This window comes from Rhinatrema bivittatum, chromosome 3 (assembly GCF_901001135.1).
Source record: "Rhinatrema bivittatum chromosome 3, aRhiBiv1.1, whole genome shotgun sequence".
NCBI classification, from domain to species: Eukaryota; Metazoa; Chordata; class Amphibia; order Gymnophiona; family Rhinatrematidae; genus Rhinatrema; species Rhinatrema bivittatum.
Genome location: NC_042617.1, coordinates 580,826,916 through 580,852,854, shown reverse-complemented (window position 1 = coordinate 580,852,854; position 25,939 = coordinate 580,826,916). Strand labels below are relative to the sequence as shown.

General features: G+C 44.6%; 1 protein-coding gene across 1 annotated transcript in view; it reads left to right on the top strand.

Annotated features, from left to right (window-relative positions):
* AHI1 (Abelson helper integration site 1) overlaps positions 1–25,939 on the top strand; it is a 559,431-nt gene that overhangs the window by 10,811 nt on the left and 522,681 nt on the right. Inside the window, 5 exon segments of the mRNA XM_029596614.1 lie at positions 2,390–2,465; positions 14,862–14,983; positions 18,439–19,010; positions 20,628–20,821; positions 23,747–23,948. Coding sequence (XP_029452474.1) covers positions 2,456–2,465; positions 14,862–14,983; positions 18,439–19,010; positions 20,628–20,821; positions 23,747–23,948 — 1,100 coding nt within the window. The 5' untranslated portion in view covers positions 2,390–2,455.

Sequence of the window (25,939 nt, the reverse complement as noted above, 5' to 3'; positions counted from 1 at the left end):
GTGGCTAAAATGTCCATATAGGCACATCTGTGCACTTCCGCACAGTACTACAAGCTACTATTCTATCAAAGCTTGACTACTGCAACGCATTGCTATTAGGCCTACCAAAAAGCACGTTACAACCATTACAAATGCTACAAAATGCAGCGGCTCGTATCATCACCAACACGCAGCGCCACGTTCACATCACTCCCGTGCTTCAATCCCTTCACTGGCTACCCGTAGCATCCAGGATCATATACAAATCTATTACGCTGATACACAAGGCCATCTATAACCAAAACATGCAATGGTTCTCTGAGCACCTGTATTTCAAAAAAACAAACCGTCCAATCAGATCCCAACATCAGGCCAGACTGCCGATCCCTTCTCCTAAACTAACTAAACATGCATCTACAAAAGAACGCTCGCTCATCATAGCAGGAACCACAATGTGGAACAGTATGCCCTCGGAGCTGCGCCAGGAACCCTGCCACCGAAAATGTAAACATAACCTAAAAACATGGCTGTTTAGAAAAGCCTACCCTTGAAGGATGGGACTCATGCAAATTACATACCTCGCTGCTCAACCTCCACCTGATTCCTCCCCCCTAAAAACATGGCTGTTTAGAAAAGCCTACCCTTGAAGGATGGGACTCATGCAAATTACATACCTCGCTGCTCAACCTCCACCTGATTCCTACCCCCTACCTTGCCTTTCCCTCCCCGTATTATTCCCGGAAAAAAAAAAAAAATTCCCTACAGGACAGACTTTAAGTTAATTATTTCAGTTATCATTGTTACACATATGTATGTGATATTTATATTCCTAGTTAACTGTTAAACAAGCGTTTGGCTTTTTCCACTTATGTTTATTGTAAAGCCTATGGCTGAATTACTGTTTGCTGTAAACCAAGGTGATGTGCTGCACGTGCCGCGGTATATAAAAAACTATAAATAAATAAATCTGATGAAGAATACTTTCAAAGTCTACTATAGGAGGTATTATACTCCTCAGAGTCTAAAAAGCCTTTATCCTGATAACTCAGATATATTTTGGAGGAATTGTGGGGACTGTGAGGTGTAGATTGTTCCTTTTTGGGAAATGGTTAAGCAATTGATTTTTTTATATTACTAATGTTGTATTACAAAAAGATCCTTTGGTGTTCTTTCTACATTCTCCAGTAGATGAAGGGACAAAGGACAATGAAAAGCTGATAATTCAGATCTGTGTGGCAGCAAAGTGCAGAATTGTGGTACATTGGAAACAGAAAACCCCTGACAAACTATTTCTCCTTAGAGATTATGGGGAATCTATCAAATAGAATTGCTGGCAGCAGTACAAAGACACACAGAAAAGCATCCTCTTTCTGAACCCGTGAGCTGGCCCCCAGACTGGGCCATTTTAAAGTCACTGTGGAGCCTGGTCTTGGGGCCACTGGCACCATTTTGAAGATGACGCTATGGGGCAGGAGATGAATGTTCATCCTTCCTGCCCCTTTTACTTTGCAGTGGACTCCACAGGAGGGGTCAATGAGGGCCAGGGAGGTTCCTGGCCCCAATAGCTTTCAAAGGGGAGGAGTCAGAGGAGAGACCATGGGACAGATTGGGGGCCCACAGAGTTCTTGGTTTTTTTTTTTCAAAATAAAGTAAAGAAAATTAAAATGTGAACTGGATTTTCTGTCATTTTATTTTGAAAATGAAATGAAACAAAATAGGAAATGTCATTAACGTTTCTTATTTTGTTCCAGACAAATGCACGTCCCTATTGCTCGGTTGGGGCCAGGATCTTCAGCCCCAGTGTTCAGGGAAGGTTTAAGTCATTGATACCCAGACTTCTCCATTTGGACTCTTGTTTTGAACTGTAACAAATATATTGGGACCCGAACAAATGAAATGACTTCAAAATCCAAACTAAAATATGGTGGTTTTCAGATCTTCAGTGCTACCTTTACAATCCTTTACAAACTACTCTTGTTTTGCTTTTCACTCTTCAATTCAATGTATTGTCCCAGGAGGGCGGTGTATACTGGTGGGGATAGGACCCAAAAAACAAAGCGGAAGCCGATCCAATACTGCTGAGTAGCGAAGAAACAAAGAAGATCGGTGTATCAAGGGACTTGCCCGACTCTGGCCGAGTTTTGCTCACACAGGAGCTGCCTCAGGGGCTACTCTATAGATGGATCTCTGATTCCAGATACTTCAGTGCAAAACCATCATACTTTGTACCTAGTGATTCTGTGTGTAGTCAGTTAAAAAAAAAAAATCAGTCTCGTATGCCAGATTCTATCTTATGGTCATTCCTTGTATCAGCTTCCCGGCACAGACAACCATCTCTTTTTATCTGGAGGAAGAGCATCCTTCCTGGTATTTCTGATCAGCATGTCTCCTGTTTTTCTTCTCTTTTCAGCTGGGCTACTGACGTTTGGTAAACAATAATGCATTGTTGAAAGTACCTCTTCATTTAGGACTGAAAATGCCCGCAGGTAAGAGATTTCATATTTTATATATATATATATATATATATATATATATATATATTTTCATATATTTTTAGTGATGCTCACTTGAAGGAAGAGGTCTCATCAGGGCATCCTCTGAGGTAGTGAAGGTTCTGTCATGACTTTCACTGGCTTTTTGACAGAAGCAGGGACAGCAGGGCCTGGCCTTTAGTATCCTGTCTTCATTTTCATGTCAGAACGACCACCTTCACCCGCTTTGGGGGGGGGGGGGGGGAAGAGCAGTTATTTTTTGTTTTTTTAATTTTGAGGACGGCAGGTCCCTTCCATATGGTGTTTTCTTCCTTCCCTAGCCTGGTTTTTTCCTCTGCTTCTTCCCCTCCCCTTCGCCAGCTGCCAGCAACCTGGGTCCTTTTTCCCAGCTTTGCTCTCACTGCCACTTTCCCACAGATCTTGTTCAGTGGGCAGGAAATTCTAGAACAAGAACTTGACTCCTCCCCCCTCAGCCCTAACTCCCTTCCCCGGTGCTGGTGTCCTCTCCTCCTGTCGCAGCCTCACCAGCCTTTCAGCCTGCGGGGGCTGCCGCCGCTGCCCCTTTGTTCCTCTTTCAGCATGCAGGAGGAGGTTATTGTGCAGATTCCCCCCCAGGAGTAATACAAATACATCTCACCAATCCTCAAAAACCTGCACTGGCTGCCCATCCCACAAAGAATTCAATACAAAGTCCTAACATTCATACACAAAGCACTATACACTGAAAAATTCGACTGGCTGACCCCTGCCCTTCATTTCCAAGCTTCCCAGAGAACTCTCCGATCCACCAACACTGGACTCGTTCCTACTCCGTCATCACCTGACCTCAACAAGGGAACGAGCCCCAACAGAGGCAGGTCCAACACTATGGAACAGCCTCCCACCCCAGCTCAGGCTCAACCCCACAACCCAATCTTTCAAAAAGAACCAAAAAACGTGGCTCTTCCAAAAAGCTTGCCCAACGACCACCCAACACATGAACACGAGCGCTCCCCCACATCAAATCCACATATTCACCTATTGTGATCAAACCCAAAAACCTAAGCTTTCTCACTACCCTGGATGCAAACCTTCAATGATATTCTCTTCCCCTGAAATGTTTCATTACGACTCCCTACAGACCTTCTACCACTCTTACTGCAAAGTCTCAACACAAAAAACTGTAAAGCCTCACTACATAATGTCAGAAAGTTCAATACAACAGGTCACAAAGTTCACTGCTATAAAGCTCAATGTAAAAAGTGCAATGTAAAATGTTAAAAATGTTTAATCTTAAACGACACAAGAAGTCTACTCTAACAGACTCCTCTGTTTCCACTGTAAACCGGTGTGATATGTCTGATGAAAAACAAATAAATATATAAAATAAATTGTCTTGCCTAGCCGGCATCACAAACCCCGAAAGATTGACTATAGCATCCTCAAATGCACAGACAAAAGTCTTATCACAGCCTCTTTTCCTTTTGTTTGCTCGACCTTGCTAATTATATTTTTTGTAACTTTTAATTTTTCAACAGCACAGAAATACAGGATGGATCTTCTATTTCACATCACAGCTGTCACAATACAACCATTGAAGCTCAGTAACAGAAAAATCACATATGTCATTTGCCCTGTCACTTAAGCACCCTAAGCAATACCGTCCTCTCCCCTCTACTGCCAGTAAGATCTCCGTATATTTCCATATCTGTCCTCTTGATCCCTGCCATCTTTGTTTCCCAGCATTCAGTCAGTGGGGGTCGTTTCCACAGATGGGCGATTGTAAGTTGTGCAGCATATAACTAGTGGCCAACCAGTGCGTGACTTCCCCTCATGCTGGACCTCTCAGACCTTAGCCTTGTGAGATATAGTGCAGGGTCTGGTTGCAATTTCTGTCCGTGTAATATTCTAGAAATTCAGTCCATGACCTCAGCCCAAAATGTTTGAAAATGTACATGTGCCCACCACATATGTCTAGATGTTCCCTCTTCCCCTCACCCCTGCCAGCACTCTTTAGCATTATTACTGAACTTAGCAAAGAAAATTGGGGTATGGTACAGGCGATTCAATAGTCAATACAGCCTTTCCTGCCCCTTGCAACAAATCGTGATTTTCCTTGACCTTTTCCATATAGATTTCCAAGTTCTAGTATCCCACTCTTTATTCAAATCTGTGTTTCAAAAACTGATTCAGCTGTGGGAGTTTTCTGTCTCGCACAAGTCAGCTTTGATGGATTTATGCAATATCAAGATCAGCACCTCCTCTATCCCCACGCTGTCTTCCATAATCATTATTTAGTGTGACTAATTTTGTAATATCTTTACGTAATTGCAAATACAGGTATCTTGTAGAAGTAGGAATCTGATATTCTGCCACCAGCTCATTAAAGGGTTTTATATTACCATTATCTACCAATTGACTGAGATATCTCAATCCATCCACTGCCCCTCTCTCCATATCTGGAGAGAATGTACATTTGGACAGCTGCAAATTTTGTATAAATGATGTCATATAAGATACTTTTGTGTCCAAACCAGTAATATGACATTTTACCACCCTCCACACCATCAGAGCATGTGCTAATATTGAGTGATCTCTAAGGATAGGTCTGAAGATATGGGAGGAAAAAGGCATTTGCATCAAAGAGGCCAAACTGCATCCTCTAGCGCAGGGATGGCAAACTCCAGTCCTCAAGTGCCACAAACAGGTCAGGTTTTCAGGATATCCGCAATGAATATACATGAGAAAGATTTGCATGCCCTGCCTCCATTGTATGCAAATCTATCTCATGCATATTCATGGTGGATATCCTAACCACTGGTCTGTTTGTGGCACTTGAGGTCTGGAGTTTGCCATCACTACTCTAGCTACCTTCACCATTCCTAGCCAAGATTGTGAGTGGTCCTCACTCACCCAGATTCATACACATGCCATGTTGCTTGCCCAGTAATACCACTGGAACTCCAGGAGTCTCAATCCACCTGTATCTCTGTCTTGTATTTCAATCTCTGGTTTTCCTTTCCAAAGAAAACTCATCACTGCTCCTCTAAGGAGCTGGAATGCAGTCACTAGCACATAAAAAGATACCCCCAGACAGAGGAAGTATGGCCATTTTTATTAAGTTCACTCTGCCAATCAGAGAAATAGGGAGAGTCGTTCAATTTCCCAAGTCTGCTTTGATGTTAGTGATTGATAGAGCGCAGTTATCTTTTTCTACAGTTTTGAAAGATCTTTGGGAAGCCATATACCCAGGTGCTTAAAACACGACTCAGCTCTCTGGAATATATCTGTCCCCCTTTGGTTACCACTCAATTCCCCCCCCCCCCCCTAACATAATTTCCAACTTGGAATAATTTATCATGTACCCTGACAAAGAGCCATAATGATCTAAAAGTTTCCACAGTTTTATCAAGCCTGGAAGATTTGTTAAATAGAGGAGGATGTCATCCGCATATAGCGATATTTTATAAATGCAGTTTCCCAAACTACCGTAAATCCCTGAATTTTCCGAGAACTACGCACAGCTTGGGCCAACGGCTCAATTACCAAGTCAAACATCAACAGGGATAAGGGGCATCCTTGCCTATATTAAAGGGGGTCAGACATCCTCCCCCCCCCCCTCCCAACAAGACTAACCATGCTGTTGGATTGGTATACGGTGCTCAAATCCAGGAAATGAAAGCCTCGGGGAACTGGAAGTCTTTTAACACACTGAACATGAAAAGTCCCGATACACAGTCGAATGCTTTATCTGCGCTCATTGATATTATGGCTTCTGCAATTTTCTGTCTTATTGGCCTGATTTAAACAGCTGCTGTGTATTTGTAGGTGATGCACACTCTTTAATAAATCCGGTGTCAGGATGGATTCAAGTAGGTATAATTTCCTCCAGTTACAGTGAAGGATCTTTGCCAGGATCTTCACATCCTGCTTTTATCTAAGAGATTGGTCTATATGAGGAGCATTCCAGTGGGGTCCTTTGACGTTTATGGATTAAGACTGTAAGGGCCTCTGTCAACTTTCCCACCCTAGCTGTAGGAGTTCTTAAATAATTATATAGATCACTCAAGCTGGGAGCAATCACATCTGCAAAACATTTATAAAATTCGAAAGGGAATCCATTTGGCCCTGGACTTCCCCAGCCCCCCTGCCTGAGTAACTTCATCAGGGGTAACAAGTATTATTGCATTGGCGTCCTCTGCCAAAATATGTGGCAAGTCCAATGGATCCAGAAAAGATGTAATGTCCTTCTCTACAAGTGCCAGCTGCTCCCTATAAAAAGCCTCACCACCAGGCGAGCGGGGAGGCCACCCTCCATCTTTCGGCCCCCGCGTGAGACTACCAGCAGCATGAAGCAGAGGGGACTTGAGATAACATCGGGAGGTGAGGGGGAAGCGAGAAGTGCATGAATGTGAGAGGGACCCGATCGGGAGACCACGCCCCCCCGACGTCACTCAGAGCTCCGGCGACCGTTGAAATGCGCCTCACCACCAGGCGTCGCTCACCGAAGGGGCACGACAGGGGCTCCCCTCTTTGTGCACCCCTTCGTGCAACCCATAGTGCATGCACCAATTTTTTTCTGTCATCGGTTGTCTCTTTAATATGCACCCTGTTTACTATTTTACCAACTGTGATAAACATTGTAATCTGAACTTTGTAAACCGTTATGATGGCTTTCCGAATGACAGTATATAAAACTCAGCAATAAATAACTAAATAGATAAATGGGAGGTGAACATCTTATTGATCGTCTGCAGTAAGTGTTTAGTGGCCCCTTATTTATCTCTAATTCCATAAATGGCTGAGCTGTCTGACTTAATTTTGATTGCTTTTGCCAACAGTGAGCCTGCCTTGTCCCCCTGTTCGTAATATTTTTGTTTTGAAAAGCACAACACTTTCTCTACTGTGGAGGTCTGCAGCTGTTTCAACTCGTCCCTAGCGTTATCCTGGACCCAGTCAGTTTGTGTGTTTTTTGCAGTGTTCCTATCTTAGTCTCCAGCTCTTTTTGTCTCTATTTTCTTTGGCAGTTAAGACAGCTAGCATGAGAAATAACTGCCCTTCGAATCACTGCTTTGAGTGATTCCCATCTCAAAATGGGGTTGTATCCCTTAGGTGGATTATGAAGGTCATAATCTTGGATAACATTTCCCTCCACCCAACAAGGAGGTATTCAGCCTCTATGGTCTTAATAAACCCAGGGCCTGCTGGGAGCTAAATGAGGTTGATATAGCATGATGAGCCAATAGTGCAAGGTTAGGCTTTCTGAATCCAGAACTGTAGCTGCTAATGAATTATTACATACAACATAATCTATGCGTCCATGTGTTTGGTGTCTGGGGAAGAAACAGGATTCCTTTCCTTCCAGATATCTACCAGTCCAAACAGTTGCATTAAACTTAGAATCCCTCCATTAGATTCATGTCTAGCTGCCCCTCTTCGGGATCTAGGTGTATACACATATTCCAATCTCCTCCCATGCACAGTCTTGGGGTGTCAAAGTCCAACAGCACCTCTCTCAATTTATTATAGAATTCAGAATGGCCACAAGAGTCACTCCTCAACCAAAGAGGCTACCCTCCAATATCACATATCCATCAGGATCACAGCGAGATTAGCAAATCTGCAATGGGAGATTTGTATGTACCAGGATGGCCACCCCCTGGCAGGGTGTGGAATAAAATGCTGCATATACCTGTCCAACCCACATTCTCTTCAGTTTCTCATGTTCTTTGGCCATCAGATGAGTCGCCTGCAAAAATGTTTGGAAAACATTTGTATGTGATGTCATTCCATTATATTCTTATATTTTCCTGTTGAGGATCACTCTTTTATGTAGATCAATATTTATTTATTTATTTCTATGCCTCTTACATAACATTAAGTTTCTTAGTGTTCAGACAAGTGAATCCAGAAGCAGTGGTTTATGCACCTTTACCAGCAGATGGAGACTGAGCAAAGCTGACATCACGGTATATTTATCCCTGCACTGCCATCAGCTTGCCAGTATTCTCCGTCTCCAGCAGATGGTGGACATGCATCTTCCTACTACGGATTGCTTAAAAATTTTAAAGGAAAATTATTTGCCTTGCTCTCCTGTGGTGATACCTTACAGTCCCTCTCTTAGTTGAGAATTCCTGAGGTGATTTCTTTGGATTCTTCCCTCAGATGAGGGTCTGGTAACTGCCTTGGTCTGGTAACTGTTTTTTTTAGCTGGCGTGAACTTAGCTGTAAAAAAAACCCAAACAAACAAAAATGCGCTCAGTGGTAATGGCAGTACAGCCGGGGGAGTTTCTGACATCTCTGGGCTTATCTGAGACGTACCTTCATATTCCCATCTGGCTAGAGCAACAACAATTTCTGTGTTTTTGCGGTTTTGGGACATCATTATCAGTTTCGAGCCTACTTTTTGGTTTGGCCACCACGCCCAGAACTTTTTCCAAGGTTATGTTGGTGGTGGTGGCAGAGCTGAGAAAAGATGGGATTCTGGTACACCATAGTTAGATAATTAGCTGATTCGGGCCAAGAGTCTGGAAGTGTGCCTTCAGGTCTCGTGCAAGGTGATTTCCTTGTTACAAAAACTAGATTTGATGGTGAACCTGGCCAAGAACATTCTTCAGCCATCTTGACCACTGGAGTATCTCTGTGTCCCATTTGACACAAAGCAGGGCAGGGTGTTCTTGCAGGAGGGTTGCATTCAGAAGCTGATGGCACAGGTGTGTCTATTGACGAACACAATACGTCAGACAGTGTGGTCTTATCTACAGGAACTCGGGTTAATGGTGGCAATCCTGGAGGTGGTGCTATGGGTGAGGGCATATGCGGCCTCTTCAGCATGCTCTGCTGTCTCATTGAAACCACAGTCTCTGGACTATTCAATTTTGGCTCCACCTACCAATAGAGGTCTGCATACACCTGCAGTGGTGGTTGTAAGCGGATCATCTTAGAAAGGGGGCTTCTCTAAGATCACCGGATGGGCTAGTACTTATAACAGATGCGAGCCTAGAGGGTTGTGGAGCTCACTGTCAGGAGCTGACAGCTCAAGGGCGCTGGAGTACAGAAGAGTCTCTCTGAAAGCATCATTCAGTTAGAAGCCCATGCTGTCCGGTTGGCATGCTTGCGATTTGGCAACCGACTGCAGGGGTGAGCAGTCTGGATAAGGTTGGACGATGCAATGATAGTGGCTTACATTAGTCAGTAGGGAGGAACCAAGAGCCAACAAGTGTCGCAGGAAATAGCTCAACTTATGGAATGGGTGTAAGTTAATCTTCAGGAGATCTTAAGAGCTGATTTTCTCAGTGGACAGAGTCTGGATCCAGGAGAATGGGAGTTGTCAAATGATGTGTTCAGCTCGTAGTGGATTGCTGGGGCCTTTTCTTTCTGGACCAGCTGACGACTTCTTGAAATACGAAGGTTCCTCGCTTCTTCAGTTGCAGGAGAGATCAAAAATCCTTTGGCATCGATGCAGTCATGTAGGAGTGGCTGGAGGGCAAGCTACTGTATGCCTTTTCTCTGTGGACCCAAAAAGCACAAAGGAAGGCGATCTATAATAGCCGTCAGGATGAAAAGAAGAAAATAGATGCCTGTAGTCTAAAATTAAATCCTTTGACTTCACAAGTGGAGATCGATGTTTGCGAACGATTCAAGACGGAACAAAATAAGAGATCATACATTGCCCTATATGATCATCTTTTATCCTTAAGTTGTACACAACCAATGAACTTAAGAAGATTGATATAAGCCCCTGAGGCAGCCGTTTTGAAAACGGCGAAACTCGGCCAGAGTCGGGCTACCTTTGTGTCTCCACTTCAATAAAGGATTTAATTTTAGACTACAGGCATCTATTGCCTTTTCTCTGTGGCCAGTGTCAGGCAGAATGATTGGGAGGATCGAGAGTCACACGAGGATGGTGCTTCTGGTGGCACCAGATTGACCCAGGAGACCGTGGTATGCAGATTTGTGAAGGCTCCTTGAGGACTCTCCTCTCTGGTTTCCAGTTCACAGGAATCTGCTTTGGCAGGGTCTGGTTCTTCATGAAGATCCAACTCTATTTTGTCTTTTGGTATGGCCCTTGAGAGGGCTTGGTTGCTGAAGCATGGATATTCTGCTGCGGTGATTGCCACCTTGCTATGAGCGAGAATATTCTCCACTTCTTTAGCCTGTGTGCGGGTCTGGTGAGTGTTTTGAGGCTTGGTATGAAGATGAAGGGTTATGCCTTGTTCATTTATGATCCCGCTCATTTCGGATTTTTTGGATTGAGTAAAGGATTGGCCCTTAATTATTTAAAGGTACAGGTGGCGGCTGTTGCCTGTTTGAGGTCAAGAGAATGGTCGACCCTGGTTGTTTCATCCAGATGTGGCATGTTTCTTAAAAGGAGTGAAGCTTCTTCACATTTCTCTCCCCCCCCCCCCCTTGTGGTTGCCGGTGCCTTTGTGGAGTCTTAATCTAGCTTTGCATTTTTTTTGTGGGCCCTACTTTTCAACCAATGCGTAGCCTATCTTTGAGTTTGCTGACCTTGAAAACTGTATTTCTTGTGGCAATTTTTTCGGCACGTAGGATTTTCAAACTGCAGGCCTTGCTTGCCGGGAACCACTTCTGCGGATAACTCTGGGGCGATACAGCTGCGTACTGTTCCTTCATTTTTGCCAAAAGTGGTCTTGGATTTTCACTTGAATTAGTTTATTTCCCTGCCGTCTCTGGACAGGGAAAGAGATGCAGAGGAATATCGCCAGTTATGGCCCTTGGAGGTCAAGAGGCATATCTTGAGGTATTTGGAGGTTTCTAAACCTCTCAGGAAGATGAATCGCCTATTTGTTCTCCATGGTGAAAGTAAACAGGGTGAATCGGCATCGCGAGCTACAATAGCCCGCTGGATTAAGGAGGTAGTCACAACAGCATATGTGGTCGCTGAAAAGCTGTTGCCCACTTAGGTTAGGGCTCATTCCACTAGGGCACAGGCAGTGTCCTGGGCGGAGGTTAGATTGTTGTCTCCCATTGACATTTGCTGAGCTGTGACTTGGTTCTCCTTACACAACTTTTCCAGATATTAACGTTCAGATGTGCAGGCCCTAGAGGATGCAGCCTTTGCACGTGCAGTGTTGACTGGACCGTGTGCAGCTTCCTGCTCTATTTGGGAGTAGCTTTGGTACATTCCACTGGTCCTGAACCCATCTGTCTAGATGCTAGGAAATGAGAAATACTTACCTGATAATTTCCTTTTTCTTAATATAGACAGATGGGATCAGCTTCCCGCCCTTGGTTGCTGTAAGTCTTCCTGTGTGGCTACGTATTCCAGGGGTTACTGGTAAGTGTTACTCCAATCCCTAGACTATGATTAATGTATTTCTTGTCTGAACTCAGTGTTTCATGTTGGCTGAGTATTGACATGGTTATCTGTTTTTAATCAAATTTTTCTAGTCTGTCCACAGTAGCTTTTATTTATTTTTTTTAATTTAATTTTTATTGAATTTTCACACTTAAACAGAACATAACTGTTCAGAGAAAAATTAGATACAGTAAACATAATTCAGTACCAGTTGGAAACATAAATCTGAATTTATACAAAGCATATCTAATATTATAAGAAATATTGGGGAGATCAAAATGTACAGGAGCAGTCAAGAAAAGATTAAACCATATGTCAATACATAATTGCAGTATAGTGTTTACCCCATACATTTACCATTTCAAATGCCGTGCCCCCATGGAATATATTTTTAGGAATGTGAGTCCAGATATGTATGAAGTTGGGTAGGATCAGTAAATATGTATTTAGTATTTTGATACATTAACAGGCATTTTCTCAGATAACGAAGGTTAAAGTTAGCCCCTCTGGATATTACTTCACTTTTCATCGAAAGGAACTTTTTTCTTTGCTCCTGGGTATTTCTCGTGATATCCGGGAACATCCAGATTTTCTGCCCGTGAAAGCAATGGGTCTGGTTACGAAAATATATTCTCAGCACAGAGTTCCTTTCTGAGATAAATACGAAAGAGACCAAGAGAGTGGCTGTTGATTCAATTACCGTCTCTTGTGTTCAATCCAAAACGTCTGGTAAATTCAGAGACGCAGATGATTCTTGTAATTGCTGCTCACTTTTCACTTCTTTCAATGCTGGAAGGTAATATATTCTAGAAATTGCAGGTATGGCTTGTTCTGGAAATTTCAGTATATTCACCAAATAGCTTTTAAATAAATCTCTTGGAGGAACCAATTTCAACTTTGGAAAATTCAATTTCCTTAGATTTGGTCTTCTCATCGCGTTCTCTATACTCTCTATTTTATTCGAATAAAGAGACTCAGATTTTATAAGATTACTCTGGACCGCTTCAACTCTTGTAATTGTCATATCCATTTCTTTCATTGAGGAATCTATAGAAATAACTTTAATTTCCAAATTCTGTGCTCTGAGTGCTCTCTTTCAACATAATTGTCAATGAATTGATTTGCTTTTTCCATTGATACCAGAACAGTCCAAATAGTATCTAAAGTAACGGTTTGAGGTCTGACTAAAGGAGGGTTTCAGATTACATGTCCCTCTGGATCTCCTTTTCCTACTTCCATAGGGTTACCATTGCCGTCGTGGTAAAAGCTGGTCCTCCACCGAGGGGCCCGTGGAACCTTCCGAAGGAATCGGTATCTCACTGTCCCTTCTCGGGGCAAAACCTCTTGCTGAAGCAGTTTGTTCCTCCACCTGGTATCATCATCCACAATATCAGAGATTTTAAACGGCGGGTTTGGGGCCAACGGCGCACCGGGGCTAAGGGATGTCTCTTCGGCTTGGACACTCGTCGTCTGCTCCTCGTCGTAGTTTCCTGCGGCTCCTCCCACCGGTATTGCCTGTATGGGTTCCGCAAACAGCGTCTCAATCCGGGGTTGTCTGGCATCCAGAATCGGCGTAGAGGTAATAGAATCTCTCACCTTTTGCCTTTCTTTTTGTATGTAGCAGTCTCGGATCGAAGAAGATCAAATTTGAGGAAAAAGGCAAATTACAGGAAATCCTACAGAGAGAGAGTGTTTGCGTGTGCTCTATGTATTTCTATTAATACATGTTTGAAATATATTCACAAATATGTTTTGGAAAATGATGTTCATTGATTAATTGATGTATTAAAAATTCATAGACTAATACTATTGGATCGCCTATGTATGTGTGTATTGTGTAAAGAGTAGGGGGTCTATATTCTCTCTGTTTGTGCTTACGCTATACGTCGGCCATCTTGATCTGTCCACAGTTGCTTTTGAAGAGAATATTGGCAGGCTGATGTCACTGCAGGGGCGTATATACTGTGGCGTCAGTTTGCTATATCTCCATCTGCTGTTAGAGGTGCATAACCCACTGGTTCTGACCCCATCTGTCTATATTAAGGAAAATTAAATTATCAGGTAAGTAGTAATTTCTCATTCTTTGTGAATGAACTGCTCGCTGCATCAGGGCATATAGTGAATGGACACCAGTTTATTTTTAAAGAACTGCTGTCTTGTAAGCCTCTTAGCTGCTGTCTTAATGGTCATAGAGTGGCAACATTAGGAGCTTGCATATCTGCTCAAGCAAACACATTTTTGGCAGACATGCAGGATAGCTCAGGATGTGATAGTCCCGCCTACTGTATTTCTTAAAAGCTGATTCAAGACACGTTTTGGGGACAGTTTTCAAAGGGTGAAGGTATGCACTTTCCTTTTGAAAACTGCCTGGGGTACAAGGAATTTGTGGACTTAGCACCTGCTGTTCTGCAAGCAGATTTCTGCAGGAGAATGGCATGCATTACATTTCAGATCCCCTCGGTTTGGGTAAAAGTCTGCACGCTGTGGAGCCCCACATATATTTGAGTAAGGGCCATTTTCAGATATCCATTTATCTGGGTAAATCACTTTGAAAATTGTCATCTAAATCGCCTTGACATGAATTTTCACCAAAATATTTTTTACGGGTTGATTGACACACAGAAGTTGCTGTAGTTCTCATAAACACTTTGACATCATTGAAAGCCCTGTGCAACGTTTCTTCAGTTTTTTGTAGGCTGTGTGCACAAAAACGTTCTTTCTTGCAGCATGGTGTATGCACTGTGTTCTTGGAAAGCCCATTCTATGTTCCTTTTCTTAATGTGGGCTGCGTGTGCCTGCATGTGCTGGTTTCACAGAGAACAGAGATGTGTCTGACACCTGCAGCATATATGGAATTTAAGCTGAAAGGAGCACCCGGTTGGCTTTAACCAAAGCGGTCTGGTGCAAGAACCACTTTTGGTATAGCTCAAAGTGAATCCGTACCCATGACCACGTCTCTCTCTCTGCCCCTGTAGGCTGTCATTAACTTGGCCACTTGCATGCTCCTGAAGGCCAGAGGAGCATAACCACTTTGGATTTGGATACGCTAGGCTGATTGCTGGCATAGAAAAATGTTCTTTCTCTTACAGGAGAGAGTGAGGCGAAAGCAAAAACAAAGGCTCGCTTTGAAGAAGTTTACAGGAGCTATGCTGGTCGACCAGCCGAAAAAAAGAAATCAAAGAAAAGTAGCTCCCATCAGGAACAGATTGTGGTGAGTAAATTCACTTGGTTATCAAGTCCATACAAGTTTAATATATCTTGTTGCCTCATGCAGAGAAGAAATGGCGTACTGGGTCTGATCACAGGTCCATTGAGCCCAGCATCCTGTCTGATAGTGACCAGTCCAAATCACAGATACCTGGAAGGATCCCAAAGAATAGATCATCTCAAGAAAGATATAGCAAAATTAGAAAAGGTACAGAGAAGGGCGATGAAGATGATAAAGGGGATGGAACAGCTCCCCCATGAGGAAAGGCTAAAGAGGTTAGGGCTGTTCAGCTTGGAGAAGAGATGGCTGAGGGGACATGTGATAGAGGTCTATAAAATAATGAGTGGAATGGAAGGAGTAAATGTTAATCAGTTGTTTTACTCTTTTGAACAGTACAAAGACCAGGGGACACACAATGAAGTTTCTGGGTAATTTAAAACTATTAAGAAAAAATATTTTTCTACTTGATGCATAATTAAACTCTGGAATTCCTTGCCAGAGGATGTGGTGAAAACTATTAGTATAGCTGCGTTTAAAATAGTTTGGACAAGATCCTGGAGGAAAAGTCCATTCACAATTATTAAGGGAGTGTTGCAGAAATCCACTGCTTATTCTTGGGATAAGCAGCTTGGAATCTACCCCATGGGATCCTGCCAGGTACTTGTGACCTGGCTTGGCCACTGTTGGAAACAGGATACTGGGCTTGATGGAGCTCTGGTCTGACCCAGTATGGCAAGCCTGGGTCAGACAAAGGGTCTTATGTTCTGTGCTTGATTTTTCAGTGTGAGTTTGCTATCGGTACTGTGCTGTAACTGCTCTGAAATGTCTTGTGCAAGCTGATCTCACTGATGAAGGAATAATCTTGCTGATGCAGTACCTCTGTGACATCATGTGTCTGTTATAAAACATTACCAGCTAGTGTTTGCTGCTTGTAAACTCTAGGAGAGACAGTGTGGGACAGGTTGTGAGTGCCAGGTCTCCCGTGGGTAAGTTTTTATCTTCCCAGACTTATTGTTTTACACTTTGGGGGTAACTTTCAAAAGGATTTGCATGTGTAAAAGGAGCATGTATCCTAGCAAGTTTAAAAAGCCCCTTACACACACACACACAAGTGCATTTACAGGCCGAAATCCTTTTGAAAGTTACCCCTGTGCTGCTTTGGGGCAGAGGTTCTGGCTCTTTTCTATCTGGAACAGACTTAAGACAGAGCTCCCAGTTTCCTGCCGCAGCCCAAGAATGGATTCTCTTTCAATTAGGTGGCACATTTGCATATGTTTGAATGGATTTGTACATCAAATGCTAATTTTATGTTTTAATTTCTTTTTTTGATGTTTCTTGTGTCGAGTTAAATGTGCAGGTGTGGGAAGTTAGTGACTGGTGCGGGGATCAGAGAGAAGGGGATGGATAGAACTGTGGGGCAGAGGGGGAGGAGAGGGGCGGGAGAATCTGGGAGCAGAGGGAGAAAGAGGGGGGGGGGGATCTGTGATCAGGAGAGGGAAATTCCATTTTCTTCTGAGCCTTTCTCTCCCTCACGCTCTGCTCCACTGATCCCCCCTCTCCAGTCTCCTCATTCTCTCTCCTATTCCTGGCCCTCGCTTTCCTCTGGCACTCTCTCCTAACCCCTCAAATTCCCTTATTGACGTTCTCCCTTCATCGCCTCCCCTTCTCAGTCTCCCATGTTTGCTTGGGGCTAGCAGGACGTCCATGGTATTGCCGTGCCTTGGACTGCCGAGGCCAGAGGCTCACACTTTCAACCATGTGGTGGTGTTTCTGCTTTAATTTTGCCTTTGTTTTAGTTTAATTCTTCTCTACAAAGTCACTTAAAGGCAGCTCGTAACTTAAGGATTAAAAAAATGTTTTCAATCAGACTGTGGCTTTAGTCAATGAGTGAATTTTATCTTGTAAAGAGATTTATGGAAAAACCTGTAATGAAATCTGTTGCTGTGCCCTGATAATCATTTTGCATGTGTGTATATTAGGTTTAGTGCACACACACACACACACACACAAACTTGTGCGTATTAAAGAAAAGTGAAATAAAACAAACCACACGTTCCTAATGCATTCCCAGCTGGCTCTTTGAGGTTCTCACCATGGTGCACAGAATTGGTGTATGTACTCTTTGAGGCAGGTACTTAATAGTAGCACAGTGATCCCCACCCTACGATGCACACTGCGTGCACAACTGTCTTTAGCTGTCTCCTCATGCTTCCCCGGTTCATTGCGTAAGGCCCTCCGTCCCGTTCCCCCCCCCCCCCCCCCCCATTGCGTTGCTGTTAGGCAGCTCCTGCCTGGCCAGCAGCTCTGCTGTTCTTCCAGGTCCTAGGTAAATATGAGAGAGCACGAGGCGATGGTGATAACAGCCGTCCATACAGCGAGTGCTGCCCAATAGCGCAAATTGTGCTATGATATATAAGTTCTTTCCCCAAACAGCTTACAGCATTTCTTTGTATGGTTACATGTGTGCAGCTGTCTGGCTTGGAGGTCCCTGGAGGGTCTCGGGCTTGGGGTCATGGACTTGGTGCACCATCCTTAGGCTTGGAAATGTTACTCTTGGATCACAGCAAAGGCTACTGTTAGTCTATGGTGCTGTGTCTATGTGGTCCCAGACCCCAGGTGCGATGGTTCACCCCGGGAAACCCAAGTCCAGGGCTTCCACAGCACCATAGCTCAAATTTTGACGCTAGCGTTAGTTTAACTCCTGGAGTACTGTTAAATTACCAGTGTTAAGAAAATCTTGAGTTAAGCCTTCAAGGCCTTAACAAGCTCCCTGCATTGGGAAGTAATAGCCAATGGCTTCATTAACATGGGATTCACATGGACAAGTACTAATTTGGGAGCATAGTTTTTATGCTAAAATCCTTATTAAATTGTGAGTAATGGGAGCAAACATGGGCTCATTCTAATGCCCCTCGTGGCAGAGCTTCACACCCATGGGACATGAGAGATGTCCCATCTTTCGACATCCTGCAGGTGAGAGCTGTCATGAACGCTCTCTCAGCTTCCGTAAATCAGGTGACCAACAAAATTGTCCTGGTAACCGGGGTGCACAATTCATTAGTCAGGTATTACTTGAAGAAATGGAGGAACAGGATCCAGCCACGTCGCTCGGACGTGTGTAATCTGGTGTTTTACAGGATGATATTAAAAGCTACTTTAACTGGCCAGGGCAGCTAAATCAAAATCTGTTGGACTAGCCTAGTGCTCGCCAGATAAAGAGACGGTAAACAGGATCTTCTGGAAGTAGTGGAAGCCAGGATGGCTCCGTCACCCCGTATTTGATATTACTCCATAACGGTTTGTCAAGTTGAATCCCACTTTTCCTACCCCCCAAAGTATGGAAAAGCTGTGATACTTGTTTGGTTTTTTTTTTTTTAATATATTGCTTTAGTTTTTGTTTACTATATGATATTCTTTTAAAATGGTGTGTGAGGGATTTTCTCTTTTTTTTTCCATAGCTTGAAACACTCAGGAATCAGCTCGATCTTGTGAAAGAAACAGAAAACGATGAAGCAATCATAAACAACACTTACCACCCAGAGGCAAGCCCCAGGTTCACGAAAAACAAGCTGAGAGACCGAGCTGCTGTGGCCGAAAAAGTGAACAATGATGTGAAAAGTGAAGGAAACAAGCAAGGAAAGGCCGCCAAGAAGAAACAGAAAGCAGTGATGGAGGAAGAAACGGCATTTCCAGCCTTGACAGGGGAGGCCGATGAGATCCAGAGGGTGAAAGCAGACCAAGATGACCCTCAGCAGCAGAGGGACAAAAAGAGGAGGGCCAGAAGTGCCTTAAAAAGTGAGCAAACGCTGGCCGGAGATCAGGAGGAGGAGCAGCTGATCCATGCCTGTGAGCTCCGGGTGTCTGAAGAAGAGGTGACGGCCATCAGAGAAAAAATAAAAAAGAAACTGAAGGAGCAGATGGCTGAGCTCACATCGAGTGCTCAAAGCCAGAGAGTCCCGCTGAACAACGAAGCGAGCAGGAAGAAGGCCAAGAAGAAAGAAATACCGCTGGCAACAGAGGCTGAAACAAGGTGCTGTGGCAAACTGCAATTGAATATATTAAACTAGAGGTGCTCAAAGGTCGGGGTGCTCAGCAAGGCCTTGGGGTGCGCAGAAACGAGAGCGCGTGATATCCCCTGGGAAGCCCTCTGGGGTCAGGGAAACAACCTACACTACCTGAACATAATCCGCTTGGAAGTGCCAATGAAATAGTGGCCTATAAATCCAAATAAATGAAAGGAGGTCCCCTCCCGTTAGTTTTCTGTCGGCCTTTGCTGACGGATGCCAGGGCTCTGCTCTTCCCCAGCAGCCAGAGAGGGCTTGTTCAGCATGGGGTTTTCTCAAGGAATCGGTTTGCACTAAGCTGAGGTTGTTTCTTAAATCAGTGATGAGAAGCTGAGCTGCTATGTGGGAAAACCCCGGGGAGGTCAGTTTATAAAAGCAGTTTACGGGGGTGAAAAAGCATTTTATTCCTGTGAATGGGTTGTCAATGTGGCTAAATGTGTGTGGCCTTTGTCTTGACGTATTGAGGGGAGGTGTTCCTGGGGGGGCTGCTTTCAGGTTAGGTTTGGAGAGTAGGCGCCTAGGTGGCATTTTGAAATCTTTACGCAGACCGTGCCAGGCGTAAGTGACTGCAGGTACAGCAGATTTGAAATCTAATGTTACATGCGTGCTTTGGCTCTGAGAATCCGTACACGTGGGTTCCCTGAGGAAAGAAGGAAGACTTGTGAGTGTTTATGAAGAAACTTGTAATGCAGCCACAGCTATCTAATAGGGAGAAGCCTCCTACGCCTTGGGGAACATTTTGCTGCAAAGAGGCCTACAGCCTTTGCTTTGTAAGAATGGGAAGTGCTGCGCTGCTTTTCAGTTTTATTATTGTTTTGTTCAGTACTTTTTGTAGAGAGATTTTACATAATAACCTGTAGTGTTAGATTCCCAGTGTTAGACCGGGAATACAAATAAGGAGGGTTTTTGTTTTTTTTTTTTTTTGGGACTAAATTTCTGGTTGTCCCTCTGTCCGTCTTTTTAACTTCTCTCTTAAAGAGGCTCTTGAAGCAACATTTAATTGCTAGTTAATGGCACCCACTGAAAATCGGAGGTGGACGAAGTTAAAGGTGTAAGAGCATAAATCGTTTTGTGTCAGTTTGCCTCATGGATGTTGCTTTTTAACACTGGAGTCGTTTTGAAAGAAATATCTTAACATGCAGCCGAATTTTCCCATAGCAAGCAGCCAATAGGTTTAAGAACTCTAAATGTGTATTCAGGCAGAGCTAAGTTTATCTTATGGTTCTGCAATTTAAATTGAGGAGACACGTGCATTATATGTATACTTTTAGTAATCCATAATTTTCTTGCTATGCTTTACTTCATGTTAGTTCTCTTATTAAATGTAAATGATCTAATTATAACCTTTGATCATAAGAGACAAAAACTGAGCTTGCAGCTATGATTTCACTGGAATCTTTTCATTACTGTTTGAGTAGTTTGTAACATATCACTAGAAACCTGAACAGGGTAAGACAGCCCTTGGAATGTATCTGTCTGATATCTGATAGCGAGCGAGGTTTTTAGCGTTTCTTTCAGTTCAGTAATGCTGTTATGAAGTGTGAGATGTATGGTCACTAATAGCACTGTGTGTCGTACTGCAGTGCCATGTCCATCTCTGAGCTGCAGAGTGAACCAGCGGAAGAACACACAATCCCCAAACAGAAGTCAGCAGACCGGGGGCTTTCCTTGGACCGTGTTCAAGAGGATGGAAAAAACGCCGAGGAACCAAAAACTGAAGAAACGGTGGAGCAGCCGAAAAGTAAAGTAAAGAAAGTAAAAAAGAGACCCAAAAAAGGTTGGAGTTACAAAATTTCTTTTTACAGAGATTTTATTTCCCCCCCCCTGAAATGTATATTCAGTTTTTAATGAGTAAGGGCACTGTGTTTTGTAAATCGTAGCAGGAAAAAAAAAATATATTTTTTTTATTCTTTGTTAGTGAATTCAAATTATAGCAATTCACAAACGGGCCGATTCAGTAAAGTTCACGGGAGAGCGGGCGAAGGCAACTGTCTGTTGTGTAGATACTGTGTTGATAGAGGAGTTTTAATCATAAATTGTAAACTTAGGTCCTTTTGTGTATTTATGGTTGCATAATATTTCACCTGTCCTGTTTATGTAAGTCTTTAAAAATTAAATCAGCAAAAGGAGTATAGAAATAAAATTTATTATAAAATGTATATATATGTACATAATTTAGTCCTTATTCAGTGGCTACCCGACTCTTCCTGGCTCGTCTCTTGTATCCATTAAATGGAACATCTCTTGTCACTGTCCAGCAATAGTCTGCAAGCATTGATGGCTCCATTTGCCCTGACACCATTTTTCCATTGGTGCAATGTCCTGGAGAAATCCCTCGCCATGCTCATCTCTCACTGCTCTGCAGTTTGGTGGAAACAAATCTAGATGAGTGCGCAAAAAATGTATCTCTAGTGAGCTGCTGCAGCCAAGGCTTTTGTATGCCTTGAGGAGATTTTCCACCAACTCCTTGTAGTTATCTGCCTTGTTGTTTCTCAGGAAATTTGTTACCACTAACAGGAAAGCTTTTCACACCATCCTATCCAAACCCAGTCAGAGATTTATTCAGAGATTGAGTCAAAGATGTATATTAGTCATTTCTGGTTTAATCTGAGATCCTTACCCTTATTAATTCACTTATCCTCTGCAATTCCCAAGTCGGAGGTCGTATATACTGACCCAATACCATATCTTGAAAACTAAAGCCAATCAACAATTTTAAGCATCATTTTCGTTCCCAGTGATCCAGAGTTAGTAAAGTTTGACTCCATTCTTTGGAAGCATTTTGGAGATTGCAGTGGAGAGCCTCCTCTCTTTAGCACTGGACAGATTACCACCTCTTTCAAAGAGAGGTGCATGGCCCTCGGGCATTAACAAATGTATTAATTTCGTCAAAAGTCCCTTAAAATCATCTTGCAGGTGATATAATACAGTGAAAGGACAAGGATCGAAGGAACAACTATGGTTCTCCAAGACCACAAATAAACCTACCACTTCAGTATCCTCACACTCCCGCTCCACGTCCCCCTCGAAATGATCCCAGGGATTCCCCAGTCTTACCACAGCTCAACATGAGCCCCCCAGTACGATTAGTCGGCTGCCCCTCCTCACTCAAAAGGCCCATTTGAGCCACCCCGTTACAAGTTAAGGATTTTATACGCTGTATGGGGACTAAAATGATCAGACAACAGAAAAGGAGCTGGTTTAGCTAACAACTTGTGAACAGCACCAAATAACTCCTGTGGATGGTTCAAAAATGTTTTAGGTTCCAGCTTCTTAGGAAAAAAAATATTTTAAGAACCAAAGACTGTCTATTCATAATGCAAGGATGGAAAAAAAGATGGATTCCTAACAGAAAAGAGACTTGCACCATTTATGTTCTCCCCGTCACATCGGTTGTTCCTTTGAAATCAAATCTCTTAAACCAAGCGCCCCCTAGGCTTAATACGAAAACACTGCATGTACCTTGTGAGGGTTAATATCCGAGTTACAGAAGATAGTGAATGGTTGAATCTTTACCAAAGTCAGATTCCCAAAAGACCTCAGCCATTCACTCTTAAATGTCTCGGGGATCTATAACCCCCACAGGTTTTTCTCCCACCTGAAAATTAGACTGACATGAGAAACCTTTCTTCAACTTAAAAAGAAATTATGATCAGACCTTAAAGCAGGTAAAATATTAATATTTTTATTTAGCATTACTTATACTCCCTGACCTTCGCAGTGGATCAGATATGATCCTCCTTTTAACAGAATAACGTTTCTGATCTCTGATTTCTGCTCCTGATAGCCACTTTCTGTCTCTCCATACGTAATACAGGTCCGTTACTGTTCCTCCTGTTCATGAGCTGCTCTGTTCTCGTCTGTGGCAATATGTTCAGGAGCCGGATGTAAATATGAAGGCCTGCTGGCCACGAAAGGCTTTCGGAAGGGAGCCGTTTCCATTTTGCTGCTGTTGAGAGCTGCTGCTGTGAGCTTCTGTATCACAAGTGTAGGACTGTAGTTTTGTATGAAGTTTTAGCTATTTAAAATCTCTTCTGATTTTCCCTGCTCTCCACTGGACTGTTAACTCTGCAGATTTTGGTTTCCTCTGCAAAACAGCTGGTCTCTGCTGATTTCCCTGCTGTTCTTGGAGAGGGCGTTCTTTGCCACCACCCTCTGCCTGCCACTCAAGTGGTTTCTAACCCAGTTTACCGGCTTTGGACTCACCCCCAGGCTACTCAGCTTGCTTGGGGTTTCTCAGAGGAATAGCGTAAAAGGCCTTATTAAATCTAAATAAATCACATCTAGCTTTCTCCTCAGTATGATTCCCTAGTCAACCTATTAAAAAGGCCTGTGAATTATTGGAAGAAATGTGAAACGTTTAAAGCATTTTTCATTTTGTTTATTAGGTTTACAATAGGAATGAGGTACTTATCTCATTCTTGCTATGGGGGTAATTTTCAAAAGTAGTTACGCATGTAAATGTAACATTATCGTAGACCCATTTATCCATGTAAAGTGCACTTAACACAAGTGAATCCTGTGCATAATTCAATGGCATATATTGTAGCAATTTTCAAAACCTCATGAGTAAAGTGCATTTACCCATGAAAAAATGCAGTTTTAAGCCTGTAAATGCTTTTTAAAATCAGGCCCTATATGAAGTTTTGGAAAATGTGCCTTTCTTTATAACCGTATCTATTTTTTGTGTTTGTACATTTAGAAGATACAGCAACGCCTGGGGAAGAAAATTCACTTGAAACGACTCCAGGCAGAACCAGCTATGTGCTTGATGACACATTAATACTGGGTGTTAATATTCATCGAACGGATAAGCTGAAAACCGATCTGATGGTATCACATCCTATGGTCAAAATCCATGTGATTGATGAGCGAACTGGTTTATATGTCAAAAAAGAGACCAGGTAATTCCTCTTTCATTAAAACTTCACTTTTTGCCTTTAAGTAGTCGTCGGGACGACATGTTTCAGATAATGTTTCCCTGTACGTACCAGGATCAGTCCGGACTGCTGGGTTGTGTCTCCCTTCCAGCAGATGGAGTCAGAGAGAAAGAAACCAAAAAAAGCCCCTCCCCCCCTCTATATAACCCAGTGTGCCACCTGCAATCCCCCAGTATATGTTTGACTCCAGCAGATGAAAGAGAGACATTACCCGCGGTCCTGATCCTCACCAGTTTTCTTGCTTTTAGGGTACCAGGTTTGATTGAGGGGATCCTCTATTGACTAGATCAACCTTTTAAAGATTTAATAAAGTTAAAAAAAAAAGAAAAGTAGATTTATCAGCGGGTATCGTGTGTTGCGCAGGCACGGCGGGGCTGTGCCCTGAGGCCGTTTCCTGGAGTGAGTGCTGCAGCCCGGTGAGTAGGGGAAATATTAATCGGTGGGCCGGTCACTGTTTCCCCGGAGAAGGGTAATTCCTCCGGAAGGTGCTGGTGGTTAGATTTTATTTGCGGCCGTGAATTTATACAAACCCCCCCTCCCAAATAATAATAAATTTAAATAATTAGATCGGTGGGGAAGTTTGCTTTTAGTTCACCCGCTGACCAGCACTTGCCTGCCGTCACTCCCGGGCACCTGGACGGGGCGGTTTGATTCACTCAGCCGCCGCTTTCATTTTTGCTGGTTTTCCATGCCGCTCGGTGCTAACTGTGGAGCGTGTGGGGGAGCCGGCGTCTCGGCTCTCGCGTGATGGTCTCTGCTCCCGGTGTGGGGAGCCGGCGTCTCGGCTCTCGCGTGATGGTCTCTGCTCCCGGCGTGGGGAGCCGGCATCTCGGCTCTCGCGAGATGGTCTCTGCTCCCGGTGTGGGGAGCCGGCGTCTCGGCTCTCGCGTGATGGTCTCTGCTCCCGGTGTGGGGAGCCGGCGTCTCGGCTCTCGCGTGATGGTCTCTGCTCCCGGTGTGGGGAGCCGGCGTCTCGGCTCTCGCGTGATGGTCTCTGCTCCCGGTGTGGGGAGCCGGCGTCTCGGCTCTCGCGTGAAGGTCTCTGCTCCCGGTGTGGGGAGCCGGCGTCTCGGCTCTCGCGTGATGGTCTCTGCTCCCGGCGTGGGGAGCCGGCGCCTCGGCTCTCGCGTGATGGTCTCTGCTCCCGGCATGGGGAGCCGGAGTCTCAGCTCTCGCGTGATGGTCTCTGCTCCCGGTGTGGGGAGCCGGCGTCTCGGCTCTCGCGTGATGGTCTCTGCTCCCGGTGTGGGGAGCCGGCGTCTCGGCTCTCATGTGATGGTGGGGAGCCGGCGTCTCGGCTCTCGCGTGACGGTCTCTGCTCCCGGTGTGGGGAGACGGCGTCTCGGCTCTCGCGTGACGGTCTCTGCTCCCGGTGTGGGGAGCCGGCGTCTCGGCTCTCGCGTGACGGTCTCTGCTCCCGGTGTGGGGAGCCGGCGTCTCGGCTCTCGCGTGATGGTCTCTGCTCCCGGTGTGGGGAGCCGGCGTCTCGGCTCTCGCGTGATGGTCTCTGCTCCCGGTGTGGGGAGCCGGCGTCTCGGCTCTCGCGTGACGGTCTCTGCTCCCGGTGTGGGGAGCCGGCGTCTCGGCTCTCGCGTGATGGTCTCTGCTCCCAGTGTGGGGAACCGGCGTCTCGGCTCTCGCGTGATGGTCTCTGCTCCCAGTGTGGGGAGCCGGCGTCTCGGCTCTCGCGTGATGGTCTCTGCTCCCGGTGTGGGGAACCGGCGTCTCGGCTCTCGCGTGACGGTCTCTGCTCCCGGTGTGGGGAGCCGGCGTCTCGGCTCTAGCGTGATGGTCTCTGCTCCCGGTGTGGGGAGCCGGCGTCTCGGCTCTCGCGTGATGGTCTCTGCTCCCGGTGTGGGGAACCGGCGTCTCGGCTCTCGCGTGACGGTCTCTGCTCCCAGTGTGGGGAGACGGCGTCTCGGCTCTCGTGTGACGGTCTCTGCTCCCGGTGTGGG